The 26,318-nt window shown below is 35.9% G+C and overlaps 4 protein-coding genes and 1 non-coding gene across 11 annotated transcripts; 4 read left to right on the top strand and 1 right to left on the bottom strand.

Annotated features, from left to right (window-relative positions):
* Positions 1-94: 94 nt before the first annotated feature.
* On the top strand, positions 95-1,273 carry LOC135803608 (endothelial lipase-like). The gene is made up of 2 exons (XM_065317276.1): positions 95-250; positions 330-1,273. The coding sequence occupies exons 1-2, from the start codon at positions 202-204 to the stop codon at positions 1,178-1,180; spliced, it is 900 nt and encodes a 299-aa protein (XP_065173348.1). The 5' UTR covers positions 95-201; the 3' UTR covers positions 1,181-1,273.
* On the bottom strand, positions 1,199-9,719 carry LOC135803607 (lipoprotein lipase-like). Of its 3 annotated transcripts, none has more exons than XM_065317274.1 (3): positions 9,584-9,719; positions 1,577-2,242; positions 1,199-1,522 (listed from the first exon to the last, which is right to left on the bottom strand). In XM_065317274.1, exons 1-3 carry the CDS (start codon positions 9,609-9,611, stop codon positions 1,311-1,313), a joined length of 906 nt encoding a protein of 301 aa, XP_065173346.1. In that variant the 5' UTR covers positions 9,612-9,719; the 3' UTR covers positions 1,199-1,310. The 3 variants fall into 3 exon arrangements, with proteins under 3 accessions (XP_065173346.1, XP_065173345.1, XP_065173347.1); XM_065317273.1 differs by lacking the exon at positions 9,584-9,719 and adding an exon at positions 4,680-4,910; XM_065317275.1 differs by lacking the exon at positions 9,584-9,719 and adding an exon at positions 2,396-2,557.
* On the top strand, positions 2,694-14,547 carry Sarm (sterile alpha and armadillo motif). 5 transcript variants are annotated; one of them, XM_065317270.1, is made up of 8 exons: positions 2,694-2,901; positions 9,731-9,868; positions 10,197-10,469; positions 10,533-10,700; positions 11,219-11,482; positions 11,694-13,675; positions 13,736-13,952; positions 14,011-14,547. In XM_065317270.1, exons 1-7 carry the CDS (start codon positions 2,842-2,844, stop codon positions 13,884-13,886), a joined length of 3,036 nt encoding a protein of 1,011 aa, XP_065173342.1. In that variant the 5' UTR covers positions 2,694-2,841; the 3' UTR covers positions 13,887-13,952; positions 14,011-14,547. The 5 variants fall into 5 exon arrangements, with proteins under 5 accessions (XP_065173342.1, XP_065173341.1, XP_065173340.1 ...); XM_065317269.1 differs by lacking the exon at positions 2,694-2,901 and adding an exon at positions 7,631-7,907 and having other exon boundaries at positions 13,736-13,948; XM_065317268.1 differs by lacking the exon at positions 2,694-2,901 and adding an exon at positions 7,631-7,907.
* TRNAM-CAU (transfer RNA methionine (anticodon CAU)) lies at positions 3,135-3,207 on the top strand. The gene has a single exon. It is a non-coding gene; the product is annotated as a tRNA-Met (tRNA).
* A 2,835-nt stretch (positions 14,548-17,382) lies between the features above and the next one.
* LOC135803890 (NF-kappa-B inhibitor cactus) lies at positions 17,383-23,773 on the top strand. Its single transcript, XM_065317618.1, has 4 exons — positions 17,383-18,079; positions 19,618-19,970; positions 20,776-22,630; positions 23,532-23,773. The coding sequence occupies exons 1-3, from the start codon at positions 17,748-17,750 to the stop codon at positions 21,129-21,131; spliced, it is 1,041 nt and encodes a 346-aa protein (XP_065173690.1). The 5' UTR covers positions 17,383-17,747; the 3' UTR covers positions 21,132-22,630; positions 23,532-23,773.
* Positions 23,774-26,318: the final 2,545 nt, after the last annotated feature.

The following is a 26,318-nucleotide window of genomic DNA, read 5'->3' as shown; positions in this document are numbered from 1 at the left end:
CAACATAACAATTCCTTGTAAACATATGTATCTTTTTAATATGTTGGATTTCAATATGAGTCGGCATTATTTGATTATCAATAATCTATTAAACATATTTGTTGTCGATAAATATCCCTATAAAAGCAAAATTTGATCTCGCAAATCTTCAGTTCTTATTTGTTCGTTCTCAAGTTTCACACAAACTTTAAAATCATAAAAATGGCACGTTTTATTGCTATAATTTTTCTGTTCTCGACTTTATCAACTGGTAATTATTTCTACTTTTGTATTAATTTTATTTTATTAATTGTTTTATGCTAATCATTTTTAAATTGTTGTTAATATAGTCACACCAATGCCCGAAGTTAAATTTTATTCCTTTACATCTGATGGCAAAGAAGAAGTTGACCTCGATTTACCATTAGCAACCCCGTATATATTAACACCAACCCACGGCGTTAAAATTCTCTGTCATGGCTGGAACGGTGATGTTTCTACAGAATGGTACACCAACGCATCTGAAGCATATTTGCATTCGGGTGAAAAGAATGTAATAGCAATTGATTGGGGATTCTACGCAAACCAAAAGTACCCAGAGGCAGTTGAAGATGTCTTCAACGTTGGAAAATTCGTAGGTGAAAAAGTACTAGCGCTTCATCAAGCCACTGAAATACCATTAGATCAATTCCATCTTATCGGACACTCACTCGGAGCTCACGTTATGGGTATGGTAGGACAGTATATTGTCAAGAATAGTGGTAAAAAGGTGGGACGCATTACTGGGTTAGATCCGGCAGGTCCTTTATTTGATCGTGAAGACAATGAATATCGTCTTAGTGCTGATGATGCTTACTTTGTTGACGCTATCCATACAAATACTATATTTTTGGGATATAAATCTGCTATAGGACATGTGGATTTCTGGCCGAATGGTGGTAGGGATCAAACTGGATGCAATGGTGACCTGAGTTGCAGTCATAATATTGCTCCGCAGTTTTTCGCTGAATCCATAAACTCGACTAATTTTCCGGCATGGTATTGTGATTCGGATGAATTGTTTAGAGCTGGAGAATGTTTTGATAACCTTATGATTTATATGGGTGATTTGACTCCTAGTAATATAAGAGGTGAATTTTTCTTGAGCACTAATGCAGACTCGCCGTATGGAAAACAATTAGAAGATTATGAAAGGCCGTAAATTTTAATTCTAAGTCAATTGTAATTTTATAAATTATAATTTATTTTTATACTAACCCTAAATTTATTTAATAAAAACTAATGTACATTGTAATAGATAGTTTACAAATTATTGTAATAATTGAATTCATTTATTCTGTTAAAAATGGTGACTCAGTATTGGTTTTAAAATACATGTTTCCTCTTAATGTATGTGGAACATGTTCCCCAAAAACATAAAGTTCACTATCCGTATAATTTCCTGCTTGAAAATCTTCCCAGCTTGCAGCCAACTGACCAATTCGAGGTTTCCTACCGATAGATTCAACAAAATACCTTGTCGATCTGGCATGGCTGCAATTATCTATAAAAAAATCGCATTAATGAAAATAAGGCTTATATAAAGTAAACGCCTTACCATCAACATCATGATGTGGACACCCTGGTTGAAATCCACCACCGTTCGGAAACACATCTAGATGACCAATACTTCTTTGGAACCCGTAATGACCATCATCAGTATGAATAACATCCAAAAATGTAGCGTCATTTGTATTAGTTATATTCGGAGTTTTTTCAAATTTGGGTCCTGCAGGATCCAAAAGTGTAATACGACCAACTTTCTTTCCTGTAGTAGTATAGATTGAACGACCCGTAAAACCAGCTACATGAGAACCAAGAGAATGACCAATAAGGTGAATATTATCCATATCTATTTTAGCTGTTATCAAATGATCAGCGATAACTCTAGCAACGTTTAAACTGCTTGGTGCACTAACTGAGTATTGTTTCCCAGCTATTGGTTCATAATCTACATAAATTATATTAATGGGAGTTGGTTCTTTGAGGTAGGCATCTTTAAGAAGTGGGTACCATGGGGATTTTTCTATGCTGGTAAGCCATCCATGGATTAGGACTTTGGTTGGGTAGTTTTCTAATTGATTTGCATCCACTTCATCGCCAGAATCATTAAAATGAACAAATTTTAAGTGATCTTTTGTAATTGTTGCAGCTAGGGAGAAATCCACGGCGCTGGCGTAGTCATCCTGTGGATAATCATGGTGTACCAGATGAGCATCAGCTTCTAAAAATAGAAATTAACGTTTAGTACGTGTATTGTGTTGCCTACACTATGCAATCATTTCTCATTTTCTTTCAAAACAAAATTTAACAATTTTGTGCAATATTACGCGACTATTATACATTCTAACTAAACACATGAATAAAAATAGTTTACCTTCAAATTTAGTACCCATTTTTTGATTAAACTAATTTAAATTTTAAATCAATGCGGAAAGTATAGCTTCTTTGTGGTGGAGAAGCTTTTACATGTCTGTGCTGTCGCGCATCCTATGCTATCAAAGGGAATAACAAACATGTACAAAACATGTGTGTAAGCGCGCGCGATAACTATATATTCATGGTCGTCGGCCGACGCACGATTCCCAAATATTAAAGCTGTCGGCGCATGCGCAGTGAATGCCTTCCACTTAAGCAGAGTCTCGACTCAACTCACTGCGCAAGTTTACGTAAACAAAGTGACCTTAAAATGTAGCTTCCAATATTTGCGCGAAATAGCCAATGCGCCAAGATCTACTCTTACTTTTTCGCGTCCATCATCCGCAAACAATGTGCGCTAAATGCAGATGAATTCACCAAGTGCGTGTTGTGACCGCGTGAAATATGCAGCAAGTACCGCCGAGAAGGCCCAAGCAGCTAATGCCAGGTGTGCCCAAGCTGAAGGTAATTCTTCACTTTCTTTATTAATTCATTATCCGCACACGGTTGGACTGGCGTCCGTGCGACAATGCGTCCCTCACGTAGACTGTTTGTGTTTCGCCGTCGTGGTCATATTATGCAATGTTATTTAATGACCAGAGAGCTTAGACATTAGGACGAGTATCAAATTCGTGCGCGTAAATATATTAGAATAAAAGGTGCGTTAAATGCGGAACGAACAGAACCAATATTCACCAGCCTCGGTGGCGCAGTAGGCAGCGCGTAAGTCTCATAATCTTAAGGTCGTGAGTTCGAGCCTCACCCGGGGCATTTCTTTTTACTATGTGTGAAACATGATCGACGTATCATTATCATCTCACCAGCTGTGAAAAATTACACGTGAATTAATTATAATCTTGAAGTTGCGAGTTACCTAGCAACGTTTAATGTGTGTCACGCGTGCTGCAATCATCGGCATTCTTGAAATTAACAGTTTTCACTCTTGTAAGATGATCTGCGCGTGTTGCACGTAGAAAAAAAAATTATACAATCATTTATGTTAAACAAACTTGACACTTTAATTGTTGGCTGGTCATCTTTCTCGCCGAGCACAGCTTTTATCTGCAGTGTATTTATATTAATAGAAACCTGTGTTACGGTGCATGTAAACGCGAATTGCACGTAATCGATGAGGGCTTGCATCAGGTAGTTACAATGTTTACTTATTCAGCTAATTTGCGCTCTGGATGAAAGGTGAATGACTGCCGGGCGAGTAATCAGACATCGTGTTAATTGTCATGTGCGCACAAGAAAGAATTAGCCGCACAACGCACGCAAATTGGCTTCTTTAAACTTTCTTGCAGAGAAAAACTATGTTCTTGGACCTTGTACTTGCTGAGCGTTGCGCGACACGTTTTTGGACACAATTAAACATTGCATTAGTTCTTTGTTTTGCTATTTTATTGCAGAACATCGTATCGGGTTTCTCAATGGCGGACGAGTATAACATTATCACTACCTGGTACTCACGGTTGAAAATTCTGCTTGTAATAATAATTCGAATAGGTGTTATTTAATGATCATTTTTGACGCAGTAATTTAGGTCAAGGTCTTCTACCGCGCAGGCAGACAATACGCCGTCGTTCATTCAGTCAATTTATTAAACACCTAGATTCTTAACGAAACGCATTGCTAATTTGGCTAATTTTTAAGTTACTATACAACACACGGGGTCATTGAACAGTCATAATAATTTATTATTAATCAGCGAATGATTTCCACGACGATTGCTATTTTTAAAAATTTTAGTGATTAATATCAATTTGTTCCAATAACCTAGTATTTTATTCGCATCAGTTTGTAAATCTGGTTAATACCTAATCACGCTTGTAAATTGATGGAGTGAATTGAAAAATTGATAATTTCCACAAATATTGAATACATTTATCTATCAATGCTTATGATGAAGATAAACGTGTATTTTGTTGAATATATTCGATGTGGGTAGCGGAAATCATGACATACTCGTAGATTGCGAAACAGCATGCAACACGTTTGTAAGAGTTGATGGCGTGGGTTTTCAAGAAACCGAATATGTACTTTTACGACTGCGAGCAATTCTAATCTGCACGTTTAGAATTAATTATAAAATGAATCAATTTAAACTGTTTCACGTTTATTACAAATTTAAATTCTGAATAAGACAGAGTACATAACCTTATTTTTACTTTCTTGATGTTTCAAAATAATTTTAAGTTTATACTAATTATTCTATTAGTAGTAAATATAAAATTCATATTTACCTGGACTCAGACGAAAAATGGTAGAAAAAATGGCACCGAATATCAAATACATTTTCGTAACTTTATGTCCACGTTTCGCAGTTTACAGATTGACGTAAGTAAGCAGAGAGACCTCGTCTCGCGAGTAACTAACTAATCGGGAAACCAAATTCGTAATTTAAATTTAACTTATATATAAATGAACTTTAGTCGTGCGGAGTAGCATTCGGTTTGTTGGCAAGCATTTTATAAACCGGCTTAAATAGGAAGTTCTGAATTTACAGCTTGACGTATTCAAGTTAAACAACTAGTCGTAGCAATCAAATAAACGATAAGCACTATAGGCATTATTGTTCACTATTAATGATCAATGAACAATTAAAGAACTCTTATATTGTTGGCATTGCAGTAACACATTGTAGGTAAATGTTCACAATTTTTAATAGTACCATTTTGTTATATCAGTGTAAACGGCATACTTTTGTACGTTCGTTTAGATTTGGCAACGAAAGGTTATCGCCATATTGAACTAACCTCAAAATTCTTATTACATGAAAAAATACTTTACATCACTCGCAATTATATTTACAAATTATCCATGATTGGAATATTTCAGTGTGTTTCATATTTATTAGTACTATTAGGCTTCAATGCGAATTTTTGAAATATTTGCTCGACTGTAGATATATATATACAAATTACGGACTTCTAACACTTGTAAATTATACACAAGAATCTAACACAACTCTAATTTCACACAATCGTTTGAATAGGGCTTCACACTCAAGCGAGGTTTTTTTCCAATAATTGTTCACATCTTTGCTACAAGATGTACAAAAAAAATTCTCCAGATGTACAAATAGAGACAAAATTTTCATAACAATGTCAAAATGTCTTTGGACAGTAAAATATTTCACAGATGGTCACCAGATTTTATATATTGGACCTTTTCTTGTTTTTCTAATAAAAGCATAATAAAAACATTTAACGAGACTCGGGACATGTGGTCCCGAATACCTCAGTATCTCTCGTCTCGTAAAAGCAAGAACGAGACGAGACGTTTGTGAAAATGGTCGATACCAAGACCACATGCAGCGCAAGCGCAACCCGAGAATCTCGTTCTTGGTCTTGTTAATTTTATTTCTCGTCTAGTAAAAGCGAGAACGAGACGAGACGAGAACAAACTCGCTCTCGAGTGAAGCCCTGCAATGTGTTGCTAGTGAAGAGAAGGGTCGATAACGAAAAGATGAAAAAGTGTGAGATCAACAGACAGTTCGTTTTCAACTTCGGCTGAAAACAGTTCCTTGAGTTATTATTGTGCCATTTATGCTAAAGTGCGCGACGAAAAATTGTTTAAGTAAACAACACTCGGTGGATCAGAGAAATTCTGGGAAGAGTTGTTCACCAGTTTAAGGAATACTTTTAAACAGTGACGATCTACAATTTTCGGACTTCAGATACAGTAAAATGTCGACCAGTGTGACTGTTAGCGATGATAACCCAAGAAAGAGGGAGAGATCAAACGAAAGTGAAGATGAAATAAGTGAAACTAATACTTTTGATCATCCACCTAGAAAAAAAACTTCAAAATTTGGAAATTTTTTTAAACTCGAAATCATTAAAGGCGAGAAAAAAGCAACATGTTTATTGTGTGAAAAATCAAAAGTGAAAAAAATTATTAGCCGAAAAGATAACAACACTACCGGTATGAAGAGGCATTTACTCACGACTCATTCAAAGGCCTACGAAGAAATTTATGGGAACTTAGTTTCGACTCAAAAATTATTGTCATTCTTGACAGATATGTTTCCTCCTAAACAGGTAATTTAATTTTAGTATATAGATTTAAAAAAATTTGTATTTAATTTTATATATTCAATTTAATATACAAGTTAAGCAGCTGGACGTACCAATCGGATAAACGATCAGCTAGTACTATTAATGAACAATTAAAATTTAAAGAACTGTTGCATTATTGGCAGTACAGTTCATTGTGGTAACACTTGCAGGCAATTGTTCTCAATTTTTAATAATACCATTTTGTTATACCTGTTATACCCAACCAAAGGTTATCGCCATGTTGAACTAACCTCAAAATACTTATTACATGAAAAAATACTTTACATCACTTGCAATGATATTTACAAATTATCCATGATTTTCGTTTTTATTAGTACTATTAGGCTTCAATACGAATTTTTGGAATACCTGCTCGACTGTAGATACATAAACAAATTACGGACTTCTAACACTTGTTAATTAAACACAAGAATCTAACACAACTCTAATTTCACACAGTAAATATACAATCGTTTGAAGAAGGAGAAAAAACAAGTTTTGTTGATTTTATCATAATAACAAATTAATTTCAATGCCTCACGTGTAATTAATATACCTACTACAAAAACCTTATCTTGTTGTTTACTTTGTTTTCATCAGTGAGTAATACTTAAGGTATTCAAGTTTGTAGATTTATTAAAGAATTAAGTATGAAATCAACAAACATCTTAAAAATCGAATGTCATAAGTGTTTCTATTCAATGAGTAATAAATCGGGTGGATACTTCGCCCAAAATATGATAAATAACGATAAACAGATAAATTCCACAATGATGACAATGTCCTTATCCATAATCAATTTTAGTTTAGTGGTCATGATTGTTATCAAAAATTATTGTTCTATATTGTCAGTTTAAACATGTGTAATTTTAAATTTCCACGAAGATATTATTTCATTTTCACGCCAAGAAAAAGACGTGGCAATAGGGTTTCCCATTAAAAACGATATTTTGGCGCTTAACTAGAACTGGCTGGTAAAGAAAGACACTTTTCTGAGTAGTATCATGTCGCACAATCGTTCGACGAACGCAATACGTGCCGATATAAATTAGATTCGCACATATCATGTCACGATGGAAGGGGGAATAAAACGCGGCGGCGGCGACGATCATACAAAGTAAGCGAAGTCGCGACTTGCGGTCAGTTTGCGTGCAGGTCGTTGCGCGTCGGAGTCGTCGCTCAGCTCTCAGTAGGATTAAAGTGACTTAAGTGTGGAAGCGCGCGCACATACACCGGCTAATTATAGAAAAGGCGAAATTGTCGGCGAAAATAACCAAGAGTGCACCCTGGGTGCGAACACAACCGAACTGTTTTAGTGCAACGACGTGAAATTTCGCCTTCATGAAAATGGTGGTAAACGAAATTAATTTGCTACCGCACAACATGCGTCAAATGTTTCATAAGCGAAAGGTAATCAATTGTCGTATTTTTTTGTTTGTTTTGCGTTGTACACAAGTGTTTTTTAAATTATAAGTGTTATCAACATCAATGCACATACTACACCTACCTTGTTCCATAAGTGCATGCGTTGTTTCGAACGCAATAATGATATCAGCATATTTAATAGTAATTGTTCGCTACTGTTTCAATTTCTTATTACGTCTCGGGTCTCTCCGAATCGGCGTGTGTTCCGCACACGTTCGGCGTCGGCTAGAATTTTATCTAAAGTAGCACACGCCATGGACATCTGGGTGTGCATAAAGTGCACCTTTTAGAATATCACGTACCGTAAACAAGCGGATTATATTACTCATTTATATACTGAGTAATTTATGCTACTGTAGATTTACGTATGTTCGAATGTAAATTTCCAACATTGGCACTGAACGCAACCAACAGTACACGGCAAATACTCAAAAGTCACTCATATTTTTTTAAAACGAAATAAGGGTAATGTTAGTTGTATAAATAACACATTGTATAACCGAACAATGTGATAGTATTGATAAAATCTAGATTTATTTTATTTTGGAGACAGACAACTCTTTGATAAGTTTACAGTTACTGTTGGTTATCAAAAATGAAAGTTACGTTTGATGACTCAAGTTCGTTGATGTTTGTCTTATTTACCTACTTGCCGCTTACCTGTTTAAATTACCGAAAAAATAATTTGTTAGTCTGCCGGTTTGCAAGACTTTCAAATCATCTTTACCTTCTCTCCCACGTGGCCCAAAATTTCTCAGTGATGAGCCAGCAAATCGATTCAAATCCATTGTCAAAATTCCTGTTTTGCAACCTGTGCAGGTAATTTTTGGCGTCACGGTGCCATTTTGGTGTTTTGAGCTTTGCGATGGCGCGATTCCCTTCCTTCGACAATGTCTAGACGTCGCGTAGGAGGCGTGTCGCGACTTTCGGCCATTCTACCATTCGGAGAGAGTACAATTTGCATTTGCTAACACGGTTTAAACATCTAGTCATCGTCTGTTCCACGGAAACGTAAACGCGAAGTTCATTGTTACGAGTGTAACGAGTTATTAATAGAGCGCAGGAAACTGATTACGTGTGCGGTGCCATAATTTTAAGCGATGTTTTATTGACATGCCAATTATTTTTTCGTTTTAAATCAACGCTTCGGTAATGCTAACATGCGCGCGCCAGTGTGTTTCAGTGCGATGAATCATCCATTCGTGTTTTTACATTCATAATAGATTTCCACCGAATCGGTCTTACTACATCGCCCCTCCATTCGCAGATATAAATTGTAGTAATATTAACATTGAGTCATAATATTTGCGATGGTGTGTCGAGATGAAGTTAATTCATGAATCACTCAGTTGTAAATTATCAAGATCTCATGTTGGAAGTATGCATTCGGTGATAACTGCTCCAGAGTGCAGCAGCAGTATATAACAGTTAAGCAATGCGCGCGGTGCTTAAACGACGCTCGCGATAAGTAAGGAAAGGACACTTTTTTGTGTAAAACAATTACCGTCTGCTGGTTTGACACTACTTGTTTAAGCGATCGTGAGTTGCTTTGTGAATACGACGTACGACGCTGATAAGATAACGACGCTTAGATATATTCGCACGCGCTGTTCGTCCGCAACTTTAAATGCGATTTCGACATTCAAACTTTTTTCGCTCACCTGCGTAGTTGGGCTCGTTAGCGGCCATGAGGGCGAATACGAGCGCAAGTCGCTTCGAAGAACTGCGCAAGAAATTTATGCCGGTACTTCAAATTCCACCTCAAAAAGTGTGTGCCCAGTAAAAAGTAATCCTGTTGGTTTGTTCAGATAAAGGCTGACAACTTGGACCATCAGCAGCTACCAGTCAGCCACGTTCAGCACTCCGCACCCGTGGAAATGGGAAAGTACAATTTGAAGAATATACAAGATAATCGAACACAAATTATGTCGTCCAGATCCTCTGAGGTAAGTGAATTTCTACCTGTCTGACACGACACTCACGAAATTCGTACACTAAATAAATTACACAACTCGGCGCGATTTTAAACGATGTGTATATAGATAACACTTTAAATGATTATTACGATGATTTGACGTTATTAACATGAATTTGAAAGTTAAGTCAGACGCGGTTTTGATTTCGCGGTACGCATTTTTAAGTATCAAAAAATAGTGATAGTATTATACGTGTGACGACGTGAGTTTTTCGCGCGAATCTATTCATATCTCGCCACTCACATCATCGGCGGCGCGCGGCTAGAAATAGCCTAATTGTTCATTATTTTATTTTCAGTACCAAACGAACTCGCAGCGCAGCCACACCGTCAACAAGACGCAAAGTATGAAGATGCACCTGAATGACTTCAAAAACAATATATCTGAAATGGAAAATATCTTTCGCAAAAGCTCCGAACGCCTGGACAACAGTGACTTGGATAGTCCTAGTGATCCTGTTGTCACTTATCCTGACGATACCCCAGTGCCATCCGAAATCAGTACACCGACCAGTTCCCTCGATCATATAAAATACGAACAGAAGCGATCGAACAATATAAGAACAACTAAAGTAAGTGAATTAATAAATTAATCAGTAATATGTGTTTATTCACCTATTGATTCGTATTTACAGATAGTGACCGATAGTTATAGTGAGCAAAAAGCTAGCAGTAAGTACGCTGAAAGCAAATCTTTGCAAACTGGTGAAGTAAGCTATGAAGAAAACGCCGAACGTGCAGCCTGCCATGCGAAATTAGAGATGGATGGTGTTTCGGCGGAAAAATCACGGTTGAAGTCTAAGGTAAGTTAAAAATTTCAACACACAAGTTCAAACTTCTAATTTTATAGATGACTGCATTCATTGCCTGTGTAGTCAGTCGTTAAATATTTGGCAAAGGACCCGAAATGTTGTTTGAATACAATTCGAAATAAAAACAATGTTCGACGCGTTCAACGCAACTTCTCACAACGCGTGCTTAGAAAATGCAGTCCTCGGTGTTTTCCGGGGAGCGGTTACGAGGTTAACTTATTGATTTATTTCGGGGGTGAACTTGCCATGCCTAGTAGACGATATCAACTAGTTAAATCCATATCAAACCAACAAATAGAACAAAAAGCAGAACGTTTCCCTTGGTTACGTTATTCTGATTTGTAATGAGTTAGCGATGGCTAGAAATTTCCTTTCTTTCGGTTATAGAATTCAAAATTTACGAAACTATCATTTACTAACGAAGGTAAAATAATAAAATTGTGAAATTGTTTATTTAATAAGATGGTGGTAATGTATAAAGTGTGAATTTGTGCATTTTTTTATTTCAGGAGGCCAGATCATTGATAACCTCAGACGCCACGCAACAACAAATGAAAAACATGGCACATTCGTCTGTTAAGATCAAGACGGGCACATTCAGCGCTGAGAATACCAGCACTCAAGCCCAGAAAGAACGCCAAATCATGACCAGCAACGGAAGATATAATGCCGTTCACACTTCATCGTCTCAGTCTAATATTACTTACACCAGCAGCAGTCAAGGGATTCACACTTCGTCTACGTCATTACTTCAAACAACCAATGAGGAACAGGTACTGTTTGATTTTACTAATCATTGTCTGCGCTCATACACATTACATCATCATTTGTGGGGCGTGAAGAATCAAATTCTCTGATAAGATAAAATATCACTCGAAATTCATGAACAATTCCAGAACAATCATACCATTTTTGTTTGTATTTCTAAAGTGGGTAATTCCCACACTTATCTAGTGTTTGTCAACATTCGCAATTTTTTTTCAGTACCCTTTCATAACAGATCTTGACGCAGAGCTTGTTAACATTTCTCTTCATGATTTGGATAATCTCATTAATGCCACTCCTGAGGAAGTGGATTCGGTTATTCAAAAATACGCCCAACATATTAGGCGGCTTATTAAACATCTCGGGGAAACACCACATGCTCATAAAATCCTCAATAAAATTTTTGACATAATGAACAAAGCATGGGCGATACCTACACATGGACATGAAGTAGGATCTTCTTTATGTAATGAACTTCGTGTTTGTGGTGGTCTCGACTTGTTGATGGAAAACTGTATGACTACAAATAATGAACTGCAATTTGCTACTGCAAGACTTTTGGAACAATGTTTAACCACGGAAAATCGCGCTCATGTTATGGCTTCAGGGCTTGATAAGGTGGTAAATGTCGCGTGTATTTGCACAAATGCAAACAGCATCGAGCAATCTCGTGTCGGCACCGGTATCTTGGAGCATTTATTTAAACATAGCGAGGACACTTGCAGTAAGGTAGTTACTCTTGGCGGATTGGATGCTTTGTTATTTGAGTGTCGTAAGAGTGATGTGGAAACTTTAAGGCATTGCGCAAGTGCACTAGCGAACTTAAGTTTGTATGGTGGTGCTGAAAATCAAGAAGCGATGATCAAGAAGAAGGTGCCAATGTGGTTGTTTCCTCTCGCATTCCACAACGACGACAATATTAAGTACTACGCATGTTTGGCTATTACCGTTTTGGTAGCTAACGCTGAAATTGAGTCTCAGGTGCTAAAATCAGGGACTTTAGGATTGGTAGAACCATTTGTCACTTCGCACAACCCTTCAGAGTTTGCAAAGAGTAATTTAGCACACGCGCACGGACAAAGTAAGACTTGGTTGCAACATTTGGTGCCTGTTTTAAGTTCCAAACGTGAAGAGGCTAGAAATCTAGCCGCGTTTCATTTCTGTATGGAGGCCGGTATCAAAAAGCAACAGGGTAATACCAATATCTTTGCTGAAATTGGTGCAGTGGAGCAGTTGAAGAAAGTCGCAAGTTGTCCAAATGCCGTTGCTTCTAAATATGCTGCTAAAGCTTTACGCCTTGTTGGGGAGGAGGTACCTCACAAGTTGAGTCAACAGGTACCTCTTTGGTCAATCGAAGATGTGGAGGAATGGGTGAAACAAATTGGTTTTGGGGAATACGCGCAAAGCTTTATTGATAGTCGTGTTGACGGAGATTTACTTCTACAATTAACGGAAGAAAACCTTAAAGAAGATATTGGTTTGACCAATGGTATCAAACGAATTCGATTCTTCCGCGAACTGCAAATTCTAAAACGTTTAGCAGACTACAGCTCGAAGGACACAGCAAACATCAACAGCTTCCTGCAAACAATGGGTCCAGAATTTAGCATTTACACTTATAAAATGTTAAATGCTGGAATTGAAACGAAAGAAAGCCTGATGCGTTTGCAGGAAGATCAACTCCTGAACGAATGTGGTATTACCAATTCAATACATCGCCAGAGAATTATAGAAAGTATTCGGGCGATGGAAAATGGCCTCTCAAACTCGAAGGATGACGATTCTAAAAAGTCTTTGGATATTTTTATCAGTTATCGCAGATCAAATGGATCTCAACTTGCTAGTCTACTCAAAGTGCACTTACAATTACGCGGCTTTAGTGTATTCATCGACGTTGAACGATTGGAGGCTGGCAAATTCGACAACAATTTACTTCAATCAATTCAGAAAGCTAAACATTTTCTGTTAGTGTTAACACCGAACGCTTTGGACCGATGTCGGGGAGATGAGGAAAAGAAAGACTGGGTGCATAAAGAAATTTGCGCAGCACTGAAAGCAGAATGCAATATCATCCCAATTGTGGACAATTTCCTCTTCCCCGAAACTGAAGAACTTCCCGAAGATATGCGACCAGTATGCCATTTCAACGCTATTAAATGGATTCATGATTACCAAGATGCTTGCGTGGATAAACTTGAACGGTACGTCAATAATATTAAAACTTGTAATAATATATTAATGACTTTGAATCAATTTCACAGATTCATGCGAGGAGAAGTGAATCCCAAGTCGGAGACCTTCACCCGAATTCCGGGGACACCATCAAACGCAATGAGGCAGCAACCTACTTATCAAAGAATGCACAGTAACGACTCCGGCAGTGGCAAAAGCTCTGATAAAGATATTGTATGAGAGTGCCATTGGTCTGCCAATCTCTTCTAAACGTTGTTCTGAATTATTCATGTAGTTAACTCGTAGGTAAACACTCCTCTCTGAGTTTATGACATAATAACTAAGCAATTTTTATTATTTACAGACAAGTAATTTATGTTTTGGCATTGGTAACGTTTATGCTTACCGATGTTAAGTTAATCCCTAAACTTTAAACAAACAACTCAGCTAATCATGGAAAGTCATCCGTCCTGGCCCAACAAATGCGGAGCAACAAAATGAGTAACTAATATTCGCGAACATCGCTTAGGTAATGTGATATGTAACTTACTTAGATACCTAATAGTCAGTGAACATTAATCAGTAATATGAATACAAAATTATTATTTAAATTTATAGATATTATTACTATTAATTCTAATACTAAAACGCTAAAAATACGTCCACAACAATAATTAGATCTCTAATATGAAGTTGTAATTGTAATACAATATCAATCATATTTTATGTGCTTGTATTAAAATGTGCTTTAAAAGCAATTTTTGTATGTAAATTCAAGATGTGCCTGAGATGATGATTGGCGCATATAATATAGTTGTATTTTTAATCTGTACCATATTGTGATTGCAAACTGTTTGTGCTTTTAACATAGTATACATACAATATATTTATTTTAAATGTATCTGATAAGTGTTATTTTATGCCACTTTTTAACACAAATGCATTAGTTTTATAAATATATGCACTAAATCAAAAATGTTATTCAAAGTTAACAATTTGTGATAAGTATACACTGTAGAATAAAAACACTGGTATATTTAAAGTTATCATTAACTATTTTCAATTTTACTCTCTACAATAAAATATAAATATTTTTTGTAACCTGATTTAAATGAGAAAAACAAGTTGATAGGAAACTTTTTGATCTGACGTTATTTATGCTCCAATCATTAAATTTAAATGCGTAGGTACATGCAACAATCAAGTAAGCAATTTTGGAATTTTTTACTTGTCCTAATTACCATGAATATCGATTGTACAGCACGTTGCACGTCCGTGTGTATAATTTGATGTGTAGCATGTTTATTTACATTGCACGCTCATTTTACGACAGGGAATTTCGAATGTTATTTGCTCGAGCGCTCAAAGCGCAATGTGCCCTTGCCGCCATACTTAATAAAATGCCATTGAACGGCAATTCTTTTGTTCATAGCTGTGATAACAAGTAGTGCGATAATTTTCGCTCGTGAATTTACTGTAGATTCGTCACGTGTATTTTTTGTACAGTCATGCGAAATAAATACCAATTTAAACAAAAAATATTAGAATCTAAATAAAAAATGAACAGAATTCAAATATAATGCTGCGACGTTACTATCTGTACTTGTTATTACTGTAGAATTATTTACGGTTTTGTTGGGTGTTTATTTAATGTTTTATGTGCCAAGTTATCATCTTGCGGATAAGTCTTAGATAATTCAGGTTATTTTCGTATGTTTGATTTTAAAATCAAGTTTATCTGAACACACGTTGAGATCATAACGAATGGTGGTTAAAATTAAACATAGCAATTATATTTGTTCCATAATATCTGGAACAAAAGATAATTAATAAATTGTGATAGATAGATAGATACTATTCACATTTATTACTCGAATTCACGTGGGTATATTATTTACTGGCATCAACCGTTTTATCAGCATTTCAAACAATCGTGTGCGGCGGTTTTGATTTAGCCGGTAAAAACCCAAAATTGTAAAATTGATGTATAATGCCGAGGGATGTTGCATGACATCGTAAAATTCCAACTGACAAAATATTTACAAGACTAAAAGTATAGTACTATCGCGATAGTACAAGGAATACTCATTTATGCATTATTATAATCATAATTTGCAAATAACATACGTTTTTGTTCATTAAATAAATATATTTCAGCAAAAAATTCCAACTATTGTAGAAAAAATGTTTCAAAAACACCAAAAGGTTGAATTTGGCTTTGTACTTAAATTTCCTTGGAAGAAATCAACAAATTCTGTAAAATTTCTTATCTATTCACTGAGTCCACAGAAAATACCAAAAATACATTGCACGTTGATAAAATCCTTGGAGTTTCCTTTACAATTTATTGTTCATTGTCATAGGTATCCGCGTGCGGGAAAATAGTTGCAAAGCAAAGCAAAACATGTGTTCATACATGTATGTATACATTTAGTGCTTGATCAAAAAGATTGGGAAATTTTGTATACATTATCTCAGAGGTATATGGTTCAATAACAAAAATGCCGACATACCAACGTATTAATAATTTTGTCATTTCCTCTTTTTTCGTTTGTAAATTGCATTTCTCAAAACAAGCTTCTATAAACTACTTCTTGACATTGCTTAAAGTTTAAAACGGTACTAAAACATGTTTGTGTGATTTTTTGGCCTGGGGTTTTTTTTATGGAAAATTTGTGGCTAGCTGGAGTTATTAAGTAGGATTTTTTAACGTACACAGCAATTAGTACAAAGTTTACAGCCTTCATCCGTTAAATCATCTTGTTGAATTCTTTTCGCAGAATATATTAAAGCGCCATTTGCGGTTTTTCTTATTACTCCAATAGAGTTAAAGAAATACTTTTAACTTAGCTTAACAACGGGCGTACGTGATAGATGGCGGATAGGTTTTCAGAATCGAAAGTTCAAATAGCTATCAATCAAACAAAATAACCCATGAGTCTTAAACTCCTAAAGATATGTAGCTTAGGCACATGGAATGCCGGCCACAATTGACTTCGAACACACAACATGTTATCGATGGTTATTCCATGTTAGAGAGTTATTGTTAACTTGGATAATTCCCATTTCAATGTGTGAATGCGCAGATGTGGTGCAGACTCTCGCCCAGTTTGCAAATGAGCAAATTTCGGAAAATACTTTCTACTTTCCAAGTCATCTGAATACACACCGGTGTATTGAACGTATTGTACACGGAAATTCCTTCATTGCGAAAGATAAAATTACAATCTTATCAGTTCAACTGATGGGATTCATCGGATCGTGTAATATGAACAATTTTTTTTTACAAGGCCTCATTTTATTTTAAGGTTTTTAGCTTTGCACAAATCCGGACTTTGATTTATGATAAAATCAAAAGTAAATTAAAATCAGATTTTGGGCAGTGCCGAATTTTAACGAGTAGAATAATGCCAAGTACTTTTTAAATCTTAAAATTAGTTTAGATAATCTTTTCCTTGCATTCAAGTAAATTACCCTTTTGTATGCATAATAAGATTAAATTTAATAGATTAACTCCGTATAGTCAAGTATCTTATCCGATTTAAGGTATTATGTCCCAGCTAAGCCCGTACCTGTACAAATTATGCTATCGCGATCGGAGTTCCCTGTATCGAATGTACTCACAATTTCTCTTTCTCAATCTGCTGTAAAGCGCGTCGAGCGCAAATCGCGGCGTGTACCATACTGCGCATGCGCGTGGGTATTTCCTAGCTGTAAACGGCGCGCTACGTCAGTGTTGATGCTTTGCTTTTAAAGTCTACGCTCGGGCTCGGCTGGCGAGTTAATATTATGCGCTCTACGTAACTCAACGTGCACACGAGACGAGCAGTATTTTTTCGTGTACGTTGTGCGACATCTCCTACGCACAGTGCGCCTTTCGCCAACGAGCAAAACAGCATTTGGCATTTACGCCAGTTCAGACCAAGAGTCTCGCCCGATTAGTCGCTACGCGATGATATAGTGTGACCAGTGCGAAAGTGTCTACAATCAACGACTACAACAAACCGCGTTCGCAGTGCTACAGTGTGAATCAAATCCGCACGAACTAGGATGTCGGTAGTGTGAACGTTATGAAAATACGATCGAACGTACAACGCGAAAATGTCTAACGTCAGTGCGAGCACAAAAGGCGCATCAGCCGATTCGGAAAATGCTAAGATTGAGATTAGCACAACGGTAGACAGTGGTGTTTTCTCGCAGGAGATCTCCAGCCAGGAGTGCAGTGGACTGCTCGAACAAGAACAACAACAGTCGCAACCAATGAGGCTGGAACAGAGCATCGACACCCTCAAGCTTTCCAATCAGCTGAGGGCTGTCCATCTGGATTGCAACGACTTGAGCAAAGATCAAAACAACTTCAATATGCCGTCATTAGCTAGTTCTCAGGAAAAATCATGGGAGAAATATTTTGATCAAGATGTCAATGGTGATACGTAAGTTACATTATTTTATTGCGTTTTTATTTCGCGTTTATCATCCGCAGATATTGGTTACAACGCAAACAAATTACGTATGCGCGCGATTATGGCTATTTCTGTTTTTCCTTTTTAAATGGTTGATTCATTGAGAATTGACATTGATGAGGGACTTATCGCGGTTCTTGCGGGCGCCATTCCCACTGATACCTTTTGTGAAGACGAAATTTCACATGCTTTTATTTTAAAAAGCAATTTGGAATAACCCTGACTTATGGAATTTCCATGCGCGCGCGCGTTTGTGTAAGTGAGCGCTTCGACTCGTCGCAGGCTGCCTGCCTTTATCTTACGTCACGTGGGTTTAACCTCTGCAACTCACATACACATATGCGATTCCTGCACACAGCCGCGAAGCGAGCGCGCGTTTCACGTACATTCCATTCGGCGTTTGTTTCATATTTCGCTACTACCACAGCTGCATGACCGCATCAGAAACAATAACTCGTACGATGCGCATACAAACAAATCAAGTACTGGTGCGTGCTGCTGCGTAGCGTAGTTTAAATAAACTATCGAATGTTAAAATATATGTACAACAATTAATTTGCAGCAATTTGCTGTCGGCAAGCGACATTTATTAACTTCCGGTTGTGTAAATATTATAAAAACTGACATAACAAAAAATATGTAACTATTTATTACTCGAAACAAAACTTTAGTATTACTTATTTTTTTTAAATTCGCTTTTCGACTCAACTAAACAATACTTTTAGCGCTTATTGTGCGATTCGCTATTCGCGAATTAGTTGCTAATACGCCATCAAGGACTCACATCTTCCGTTTCCTTGATATTTACAAAAGCGCGGAAATATTGGAATAAATATCAAAACAAATTTACATATTTTATTTGAATTTCAATGAGTCAAAGCCTTTTGTGTATATGACGAGATTATGCGGTTTATTGGATATAAATTTTGAATGTTTTTCGGACGCGTCTTTCCTTGTTCGCTTCAATTAGTAGGATGCTTCATCGTCTGATGTCTCGCTAATAAAGTTTTGTTTGGGAATTTCCAGATTATTTAAAGACACGTTTTTGGTTACTGCGGCGCACGTAATTTAATTTGTTTAATTTTAAGCGCTGGATTCCCAAATGTAATATAGAAAGTTTAAATTTACATCGCATGCCTGGGTTTTTCGAAATTCTCTTTTATATTCCATTGTCTAGTTTACTCTTATTCCAGTTAATCTAATGAACAGATATCATTTATCATTCGAAAATGATGAACGCATTTGATAGGTATATCACTTGTCATCGTATTAATCACCCAAAATAATATATTTCCCAACTAAGCGGATAGAAATTATGACAAATAATAGAATTTTTGCGATTCTTGTAAATACCAATTACATTAATCATCAAATTATAATAAATTGTTTAATTATACAAAGTAATACATTGTACAAAATCGAATACGAGTTTGGTGTTTATAATCTGTTTTATATTATAAGACTAATAATGGAAATACCGATGATTAAACGTGATTATTTATTTCCAGATGTTTGCACACTGCTATCATGGAGGGATTTATCGAAGCAGCTAGAATTCTAATCAAACTTGCGCCACATCAGATGCTCCTTGATACACACAACGATGAGGCCCAGTCACCGCTACACCTTGCCGTGCTCACCCAGCAATGGGAGATTGTGCGGTGGTTAATTGTCGCCGGCGCACGCCCTAACACGCGAAATCTTTGCGGAGATTCGCCATTGCACATTGCCGCGCGCAAAGGCGACATTAACTGCTGCGTGGCGATCACAAAGTCGGTAGACAAGCGGGAGACGGATAGTTTGGACCTCACCTATGTGCCCAAGAATATTCCCATGAATTTGGAGCAGTGGAATTATGAAGGTGATTATTATCTTATTGATATTGGATGGGGTAACGTTAAATTGATTTTAAAAAGCGCGGTTTTCATAATTTAATTATTATTTTGTTGAATAAACGGGGCGAAGCGTTACTTGGAACCATAAATGGTATGGCGAGCGCCGAATATTTGTGTCTATAAAAACAGTAGTAAACTATTTCTGGCTGTCGCGTGATTGCAGCTAGACGCGCGCGGAGGCACTATGCTAAAAATATATCTCAGACGTACGTGAGCCATCAGTACAATGTGTTCCCGAAATATTGCGGGAATGCCCCAGAGAGGCAAAAACACCGAAATTATCATGTAATTCCTACAAATTGCTGTTTTAACTAACATTTATGCGTCTGGATTCAAAAAATGAATATAAGTGACTAATTAATCCTAGTAGTCTCGCAAATAATGTCAAAAAAATCTATTTCCGACCACTGCCAAAAAATGCTTGTTTCATTTTAAGAAACAGCAATTCCATAATATAATTTCATTGCTATTTTAAGCAAACTTATTTTGCAAACGTATTCAGAATATCTTTGGGTCAGTTATTTCCAACACCTTAAAATTTTCTCTTAATCATCATTTTTTCGAGACAAAAGAATGACGAACTATCATTTTAATTTTAAGAATTCACAACACATTGTATAATGATGCTTCACACGTTGGAATTTTGCTTGTATATTTGGCATCCGTTACTATTTTCGCGCGATTCTATTCCTGTTTATTCGCACAAGTAAACTTATAATATTAATAAATTAGAGTAATTGCTTAATTTAATAAATTTTTCTATTTTTCTAGGTCAAACACCTCTTCATGTCGCAGCCCTCTACGGCCACATTGACATCATGAAGAACCTGCTCACTTGCGGGGCGGATATAAACGCTCGCGAGGGCAAATCAGGCTACACTGTGTTGCATATCGCCGTCGAGTCGCGCAACGATCAGATGACATCGTTCCTCGTCACAGACTGGAAGAATATGGATTACGAGGTGTACACCTACGGTGGTCGCAGCGTTCTACAGCTTGAACATGATCTGGATTACAAGCTGCGTGAAATGCTGCTACTACAAGGAGTGCCTTCGTACGTCTCCAGCGAAGATGAAATGTCTGAGAGTGACACCGAGGACGATGCTATGGTGGAGAGCCAGTTTTAATTTGTCGTCGGAGTTTCGCGTGCGTCCATTCGTTTCTTTTATAACGAGGCGAATAATTGAATAAAAACATTGATGCGTTACTGCCTCACTACGACGGTGAACGAATCTTATCTTAAGTAAATTAATAAACAATTCACGTGGTCGGAGAATAACTATTTTAATCTAATATTAGTGAAATTTATTTCCGATTGAAAAAAATCGCCCATTCGATTAGCATCCGCGCGCGCCAGAGATGCAACGGCGTATTTACAAGCTAAAGTCGAGTGGTCTGATGTAAATAGTGCCTTACGATTCATTACGAACGCGTGTAAAACCCCAAAAAAACATTTAACACGTTAGCTATGCATTAACTTATTAATTAATGTTTATAGCTGTACGACGAAATTGCATGTTATACTAGTAAAGCAAATATTTTGCTGAGCGGTCAATGCAAATGAACACGATGGCACTATCAAAACTTGCTGTGTTGACAAATTGAATATGGAAATGTTTGCTGGGTCGAGAATTATACGAGGAAAAAATATTAATGCGTACACCTGTTTGTGTTCGCGGTGGGCTGCGAATAATGGATTAACATGTTGCATTGTAAATATGATATCATACTTTTTAACACCCCGATTAATTGAAATGAAGCAGATGTCTTCGGTGCATTACAACTTCAATATTTATATTTCTAATCCTATATTTTGTATATCAAATTTAAATCATGTGATTGTTCATGAATTTTATAAGCCAATAATTAGTATTTTATTCAATTGTTACTCATTGTCATTCTGTTTAAAATGATCCTGTATCTATATTAACGGTTATCACTTTTTGGTATGATACCGAATACTATTTAGTGACAAGCAAGATGACGAAAGGAAATCGATAATTGATCTTTGAATAAATAAACACGGATATTTGGAACAATCATAATAAGATAATCTCCTTTTTTATTTACAACTTAATTTTTTGAAATGATTAAGTATTCCCCTGATAAGTTTACTTAATTATCTTTTTTGTAAAAAAATTCCATAAGTACCGATGACATAAATAATTTATATGTTTGCATAATTTACGGTGCAACTGGATGGCAGGTTCCACAATTCCAGGAATATTCTACATAGACAAATTTATGATAATAAATCATGAATATTGCATACAAAAGTAAGTATTTGTATTTTATCAGAACCCACAATGTCGCGTATTTTTCATGATAAAAAGACGAATATAAACCGAGAAACAACTCACGGTTGCTTACTTCGTATTCACAATAGTGAGAAGACTTCATACTGTGAACATGGTGAAATTTGTTGTTACTGCTCTATTTTTTGCAACGCTCGTTTGCATCCAGGCACAGAACCCTCCTCCTGATACGAGAACATGCGAGGAGCGTTGTGCGGCCACATTATGTGCACCCGTACAAGAAAATTGTACGCGTAGAGGTGGCGCAATCAAATTGCCAGAGACTCGTCCCGGAGAATGCGCCTGCTGTGAAATTTGCGTCTATAATTCGCGTAAGTACTTATATTTATAGTATAAAACAATAAGTACCTAATTAACATTTATTCATTATTGTATTATTCAAACAATAACTTGCTATAACCATAATATTAAATACATTGTTTTACAATTAGCATTCTGGGAATACATATATTTAATACGCAAATGTAATAATATGTAAATAATGATTGTTGAAGTTTCTGTCAACCACTTTTACGCTGTGATCGATTTTTGGGTAATTTTAATTACTTTAAACCAAAGTATATAATTTATAACACTATATTTCGCGCTCAATTGTTCAAACAAGAGCATGTATATCATATAAGTACAATATTATTCTTCTACGTCCGTACCATTTTCATAAATTTTTGTTGCCTTAATGGGCGGCAGATGCCATCCGTGCAGACAAAGTTACAACGACACTCAAAGGAAGTGTGGGTTTCTGCATCGTAACCACACTGCTCATTGTTTTCTAAAATAATAAATAATATTAATGAATAAATTATATAATAACTATGCAGGGCGTAGCTAATGTGAATAGTACACGGGATGGACCACCCCACTCCTACTACGCCACTGCCGTAACTCTGTCATTGTTTTTGAATATACTCACTAACGATGTAAACACACGTATTGCAACAATCACATCCTATATGCTATAGCAAGCAAAGTCAGAAGAAGTGTATTAAAAATTAATCCCGCCATTTTTATAACATATTACTGGCATATTAAGTGCATTATCGTTGGTTATTTATATAAAAATTTACCTTGTTTTCGATACATTTTGGTACGTCCAAAGTTGAAATATAGCACACGAATTTTTGAGCGATAACACGGTTTTGGGTAAACAAAATTAATTATGAATCTCTGCTTTTGTTATTTGTACCCACATATTAACATATTGTTTATTTTCAGGTCGTCGTGACTTATGTGGTTGGTTAAATGGTGCTTTATACGAATGCGGTTGCAATCTTCGGTGCAGAAACGGTCAATGTGAGCCTATTAAAGGTTCTGGAAAACCCAAGGATTCCTCTTCTGACTCCAGTTGTTCCGATTAAAACTTTCATGTCGCATACTGACTTCAAAACGGATTTTTAATATCATATTAAATAAAGCATACAAAGAGAAAAGCAAATAAAGAGATTTTAATAGTCGTATATTATTGGTGGTTAATCGTAGTTAACAAATTTGCACGTTTTCATCATTTAAATTGAAAAGTCACGTTTTCACGTACTAATAATATTGAATGTGAATGATAACTTGTACTATAAAATGTATAACTTGCTTAGATTTCGCAGTTGTTGACTCACAATATTGGCAAAATCATGCGAAATCTCGCTTTGTTCTTACTTTTCTGTGTGATGTTATCGATTATTCAAGCAGTTCCAAACTCGCCATGTCTACAACGTTCCTGTTTATCGTGCGATTTACTCCAGGTAGTTTTGAGTGTGGATGACACTGGAGGTCTTAAGCAATTAGCATTAGATATGTACGCAGAGTACAAATCCAGAGGTGCAAAATATTTTGATTTTGGTCCATGTCAATTTTGTGTAATCCCAGTCGGTATGTACTTCAATTCGATTAATTTAGCTGTATAATATTATAATATACATGTTTTTAAATGTAGGGTTAAAAAATGGGGAGAGCAAGGAATGCAATCTTCGTCTCAATATATTACGGGAATGTAAACCGGGACTAAAATGTGTAAATGGTTTTTGTACTAACTCTAAAATCAAAGTAGCTAAAAACATTATGCCTGTTAAGATTAACACCTAAAAAAAACAAATATACAATATAGATATTCAGACTTATCTTAACTTATAATGTATGTTTAAAGAAAGAAATAATGAAACAATTTTTAACTAGTTTTCATTATTTAATAATTATTGTTGAACGTAGACGATAGCTTCCTTCACAACTAGAATGTTCTCGTTTTTGGCCAGGTTGTGTGTAAACAACTTTTTTTATCGGGTCATGTGGGGCCAAAACTTGTGAGTTACGGATGATTCAGATGCGATTCATCACGGACTCAGATCGGTCCGCCCCCCTCACAAGATACAGGATTATTAAAATTAAAGCTTACCAAAAATATGCCACGGGTCTTACATATTTTTTTCTTCATGGCCATTTTTCAACCTGTCGACTTTTCATAATTTGCATGACTTATCTTATAAACAATTACTCGAAATTGTAGATTTTTCAATCCGTTTCTTTCTAAATTAATTAAAAATTATTAATTTACGAGATAAACGCAAGCAAAAATTCTTGTTAAAAATGTAAAGATGTATGAATGTAAAAGTTAAGATGTAAATCACGTTTAATTTAATAATTAAATATATATAATATATACTAGCTGACCCGGCAAACTTTGTTCCGCCTTGCTATATATTATATATCTTATATAAAGAATATAATTAAATAGAATATAGAGATACTAACTAACCCGGCAGAAGTTGTTTTGACATATAAATTATTTCTAGTTTCTAGATAAATTCTAGTGTAGACAAAAAGTAACTTACTAATTATAAATGTGTAAGTATGTAGCATATGCGTGAAATAGACATAGAGCGCTATGTACAATAAAGGAATATATAAATAACAAACAACATTAATATTTTAATACTATGGCGTGAACAATATTTTTATTAGCCCATCTTTAGCGAGCACAAACAAACTGGATGGTTTACCCACTCGAGAGCATGCTAGATACAATTGCCCGTGCAAAAAACATGGTGTGCTTAAATTTAAGCCACAAATAGACAACGTTTGGCCTTGGGATTTATTAATTGTCATTGCAAATGCTAATCTAATGGAAAACTGAATTCGCTTGAATTGAATTGGCACATCTGTTGGTGGTAGCTCGTAACACGTTTTTTTACCTTTTACTATTGGAAATATATTTATTTTATATTGTTATCTGATAGAGAATTTTCCAGTCTTTCATAATCAGCAATTCGTTGGTTGATATCGTATTTAGTTTAAGAGATATTAATTATCGAAAATCGTCGATATTTGGCAATTTTTTCTTAAAAATTAAAATTTCATCTCTCAGATTTCCGTTTTAACTATCCTATCTTATAGAGAATTGTCCGTAAATTAAGATGCTGCAATCAGATCCTATTTATCGCTTGTAGTTCAAGAGATATTAATTATCAAAAATCGTCCATAAACATTTTCAAGGATAATTGATTTTTTTTCATTTTTTTTTTCTTATGAATTAAAATTTCATCTCTTAAATGTCCAATAGAACTAACTTAATATTTTCGTATGCCGTGAAATATTGAAATTAAAAGTAAATTTCGTGTAGTTTATGTGTATTTCAACATTGTGAATTTTTAGTTTCGTCTTCTCAACTACGTGCTTATCAGTACATTTGTGTATAAACAACTTTTTTGTTCGACTGACGCGTGATATCGCTGCATACCTGCCTTGTACCCGGCTACGCGCAGCGCACGCGGCAGTTGTTTCTCTGCGTGGTCCGCGAGCTTGTCTCCCTAATCGCCACGCGTTTTGAGGTTTTAATTGGATTAATCATCGTGTATTCTTTCGGCCATCGGCAAAATATTCGCAATGGGCATGTGTGCCTGTTTTGTTTACTGATTTATGGCGGTTAGAGTCTTCTTAAGTTAGAAATAAGTGTTCGTTAATCCCTGCGTGAGTTTTCAGTTGATTGAATATATTACATAATTGAAAATCTCCTCA

The sequence above is a fragment of the Atheta coriaria genome, unplaced genomic scaffold (assembly GCF_025399875.1).
Source record: "Atheta coriaria isolate IRGN ID8LTWV9N9 unplaced genomic scaffold, Caltech_Dcor_3.1 hic_scaffold_3_pilon, whole genome shotgun sequence".
NCBI classification, from domain to species: domain Eukaryota; kingdom Metazoa; phylum Arthropoda; class Insecta; order Coleoptera; family Staphylinidae; genus Dalotia; species Dalotia coriaria.
The sequence above is the reverse complement of the archived record's forward strand: the minus strand, read 5'-3'. Positions and strand labels throughout refer to the sequence as shown.

Excerpts from the sequence above, each read along its gene's own strand:
- LOC135803608 (XM_065317276.1), top strand. The coding sequence starts at position 202 with ATGGCACGTTTTATTGCTATAATTTTTCTGTTCTCGACTTTATCAACT. Across the intron at positions 251-329 it reads GTTCTCGACTTTATCAACTG|TCACACCAATGCCCGAAGTT; the intron begins GTAATTATTTCT and ends TTGTTAATATAG.
- LOC135803607 (XM_065317273.1), bottom strand. The coding sequence starts at position 4,731 with ATGTATTTGATATTCGGTGCCATTTTTTCTACCATTTTTCGTCTGAGT. Across the intron at positions 2,243-4,679 it reads CATTTTTCGTCTGAGTCCAG|AAGCTGATGCTCATCTGGTA; the intron begins GTAAATATGAAT and ends TTCTATTTTTAG. Across the intron at positions 1,523-1,576 it reads TCCACATCATGATGTTGATG|ATAATTGCAGCCATGCCAGA; the intron begins GTAAGGCGTTTA and ends ATTTTTTTATAG.
- Sarm (XM_065317269.1), top strand. The coding sequence starts at position 7,839 with ATGAAAATGGTGGTAAACGAAATTAATTTGCTACCGCACAACATGCGT. Across the intron at positions 7,908-9,730 it reads AAATGTTTCATAAGCGAAAG|ATAAAGGCTGACAACTTGGA; the intron begins GTAATCAATTGT and ends TGGTTTGTTCAG. Across the intron at positions 13,676-13,735 it reads TGCGTGGATAAACTTGAACG|ATTCATGCGAGGAGAAGTGA; the intron begins GTACGTCAATAA and ends TCAATTTCACAG.
- LOC135803890 (XM_065317618.1), top strand. The coding sequence starts at position 17,748 with ATGTCTAACGTCAGTGCGAGCACAAAAGGCGCATCAGCCGATTCGGAA. Across the intron at positions 18,080-19,617 it reads CAAGATGTCAATGGTGATAC|ATGTTTGCACACTGCTATCA; the intron begins GTAAGTTACATT and ends ATTTATTTCCAG. Across the intron at positions 19,971-20,775 it reads GGAGCAGTGGAATTATGAAG|GTCAAACACCTCTTCATGTC; the intron begins GTGATTATTATC and ends CTATTTTTCTAG.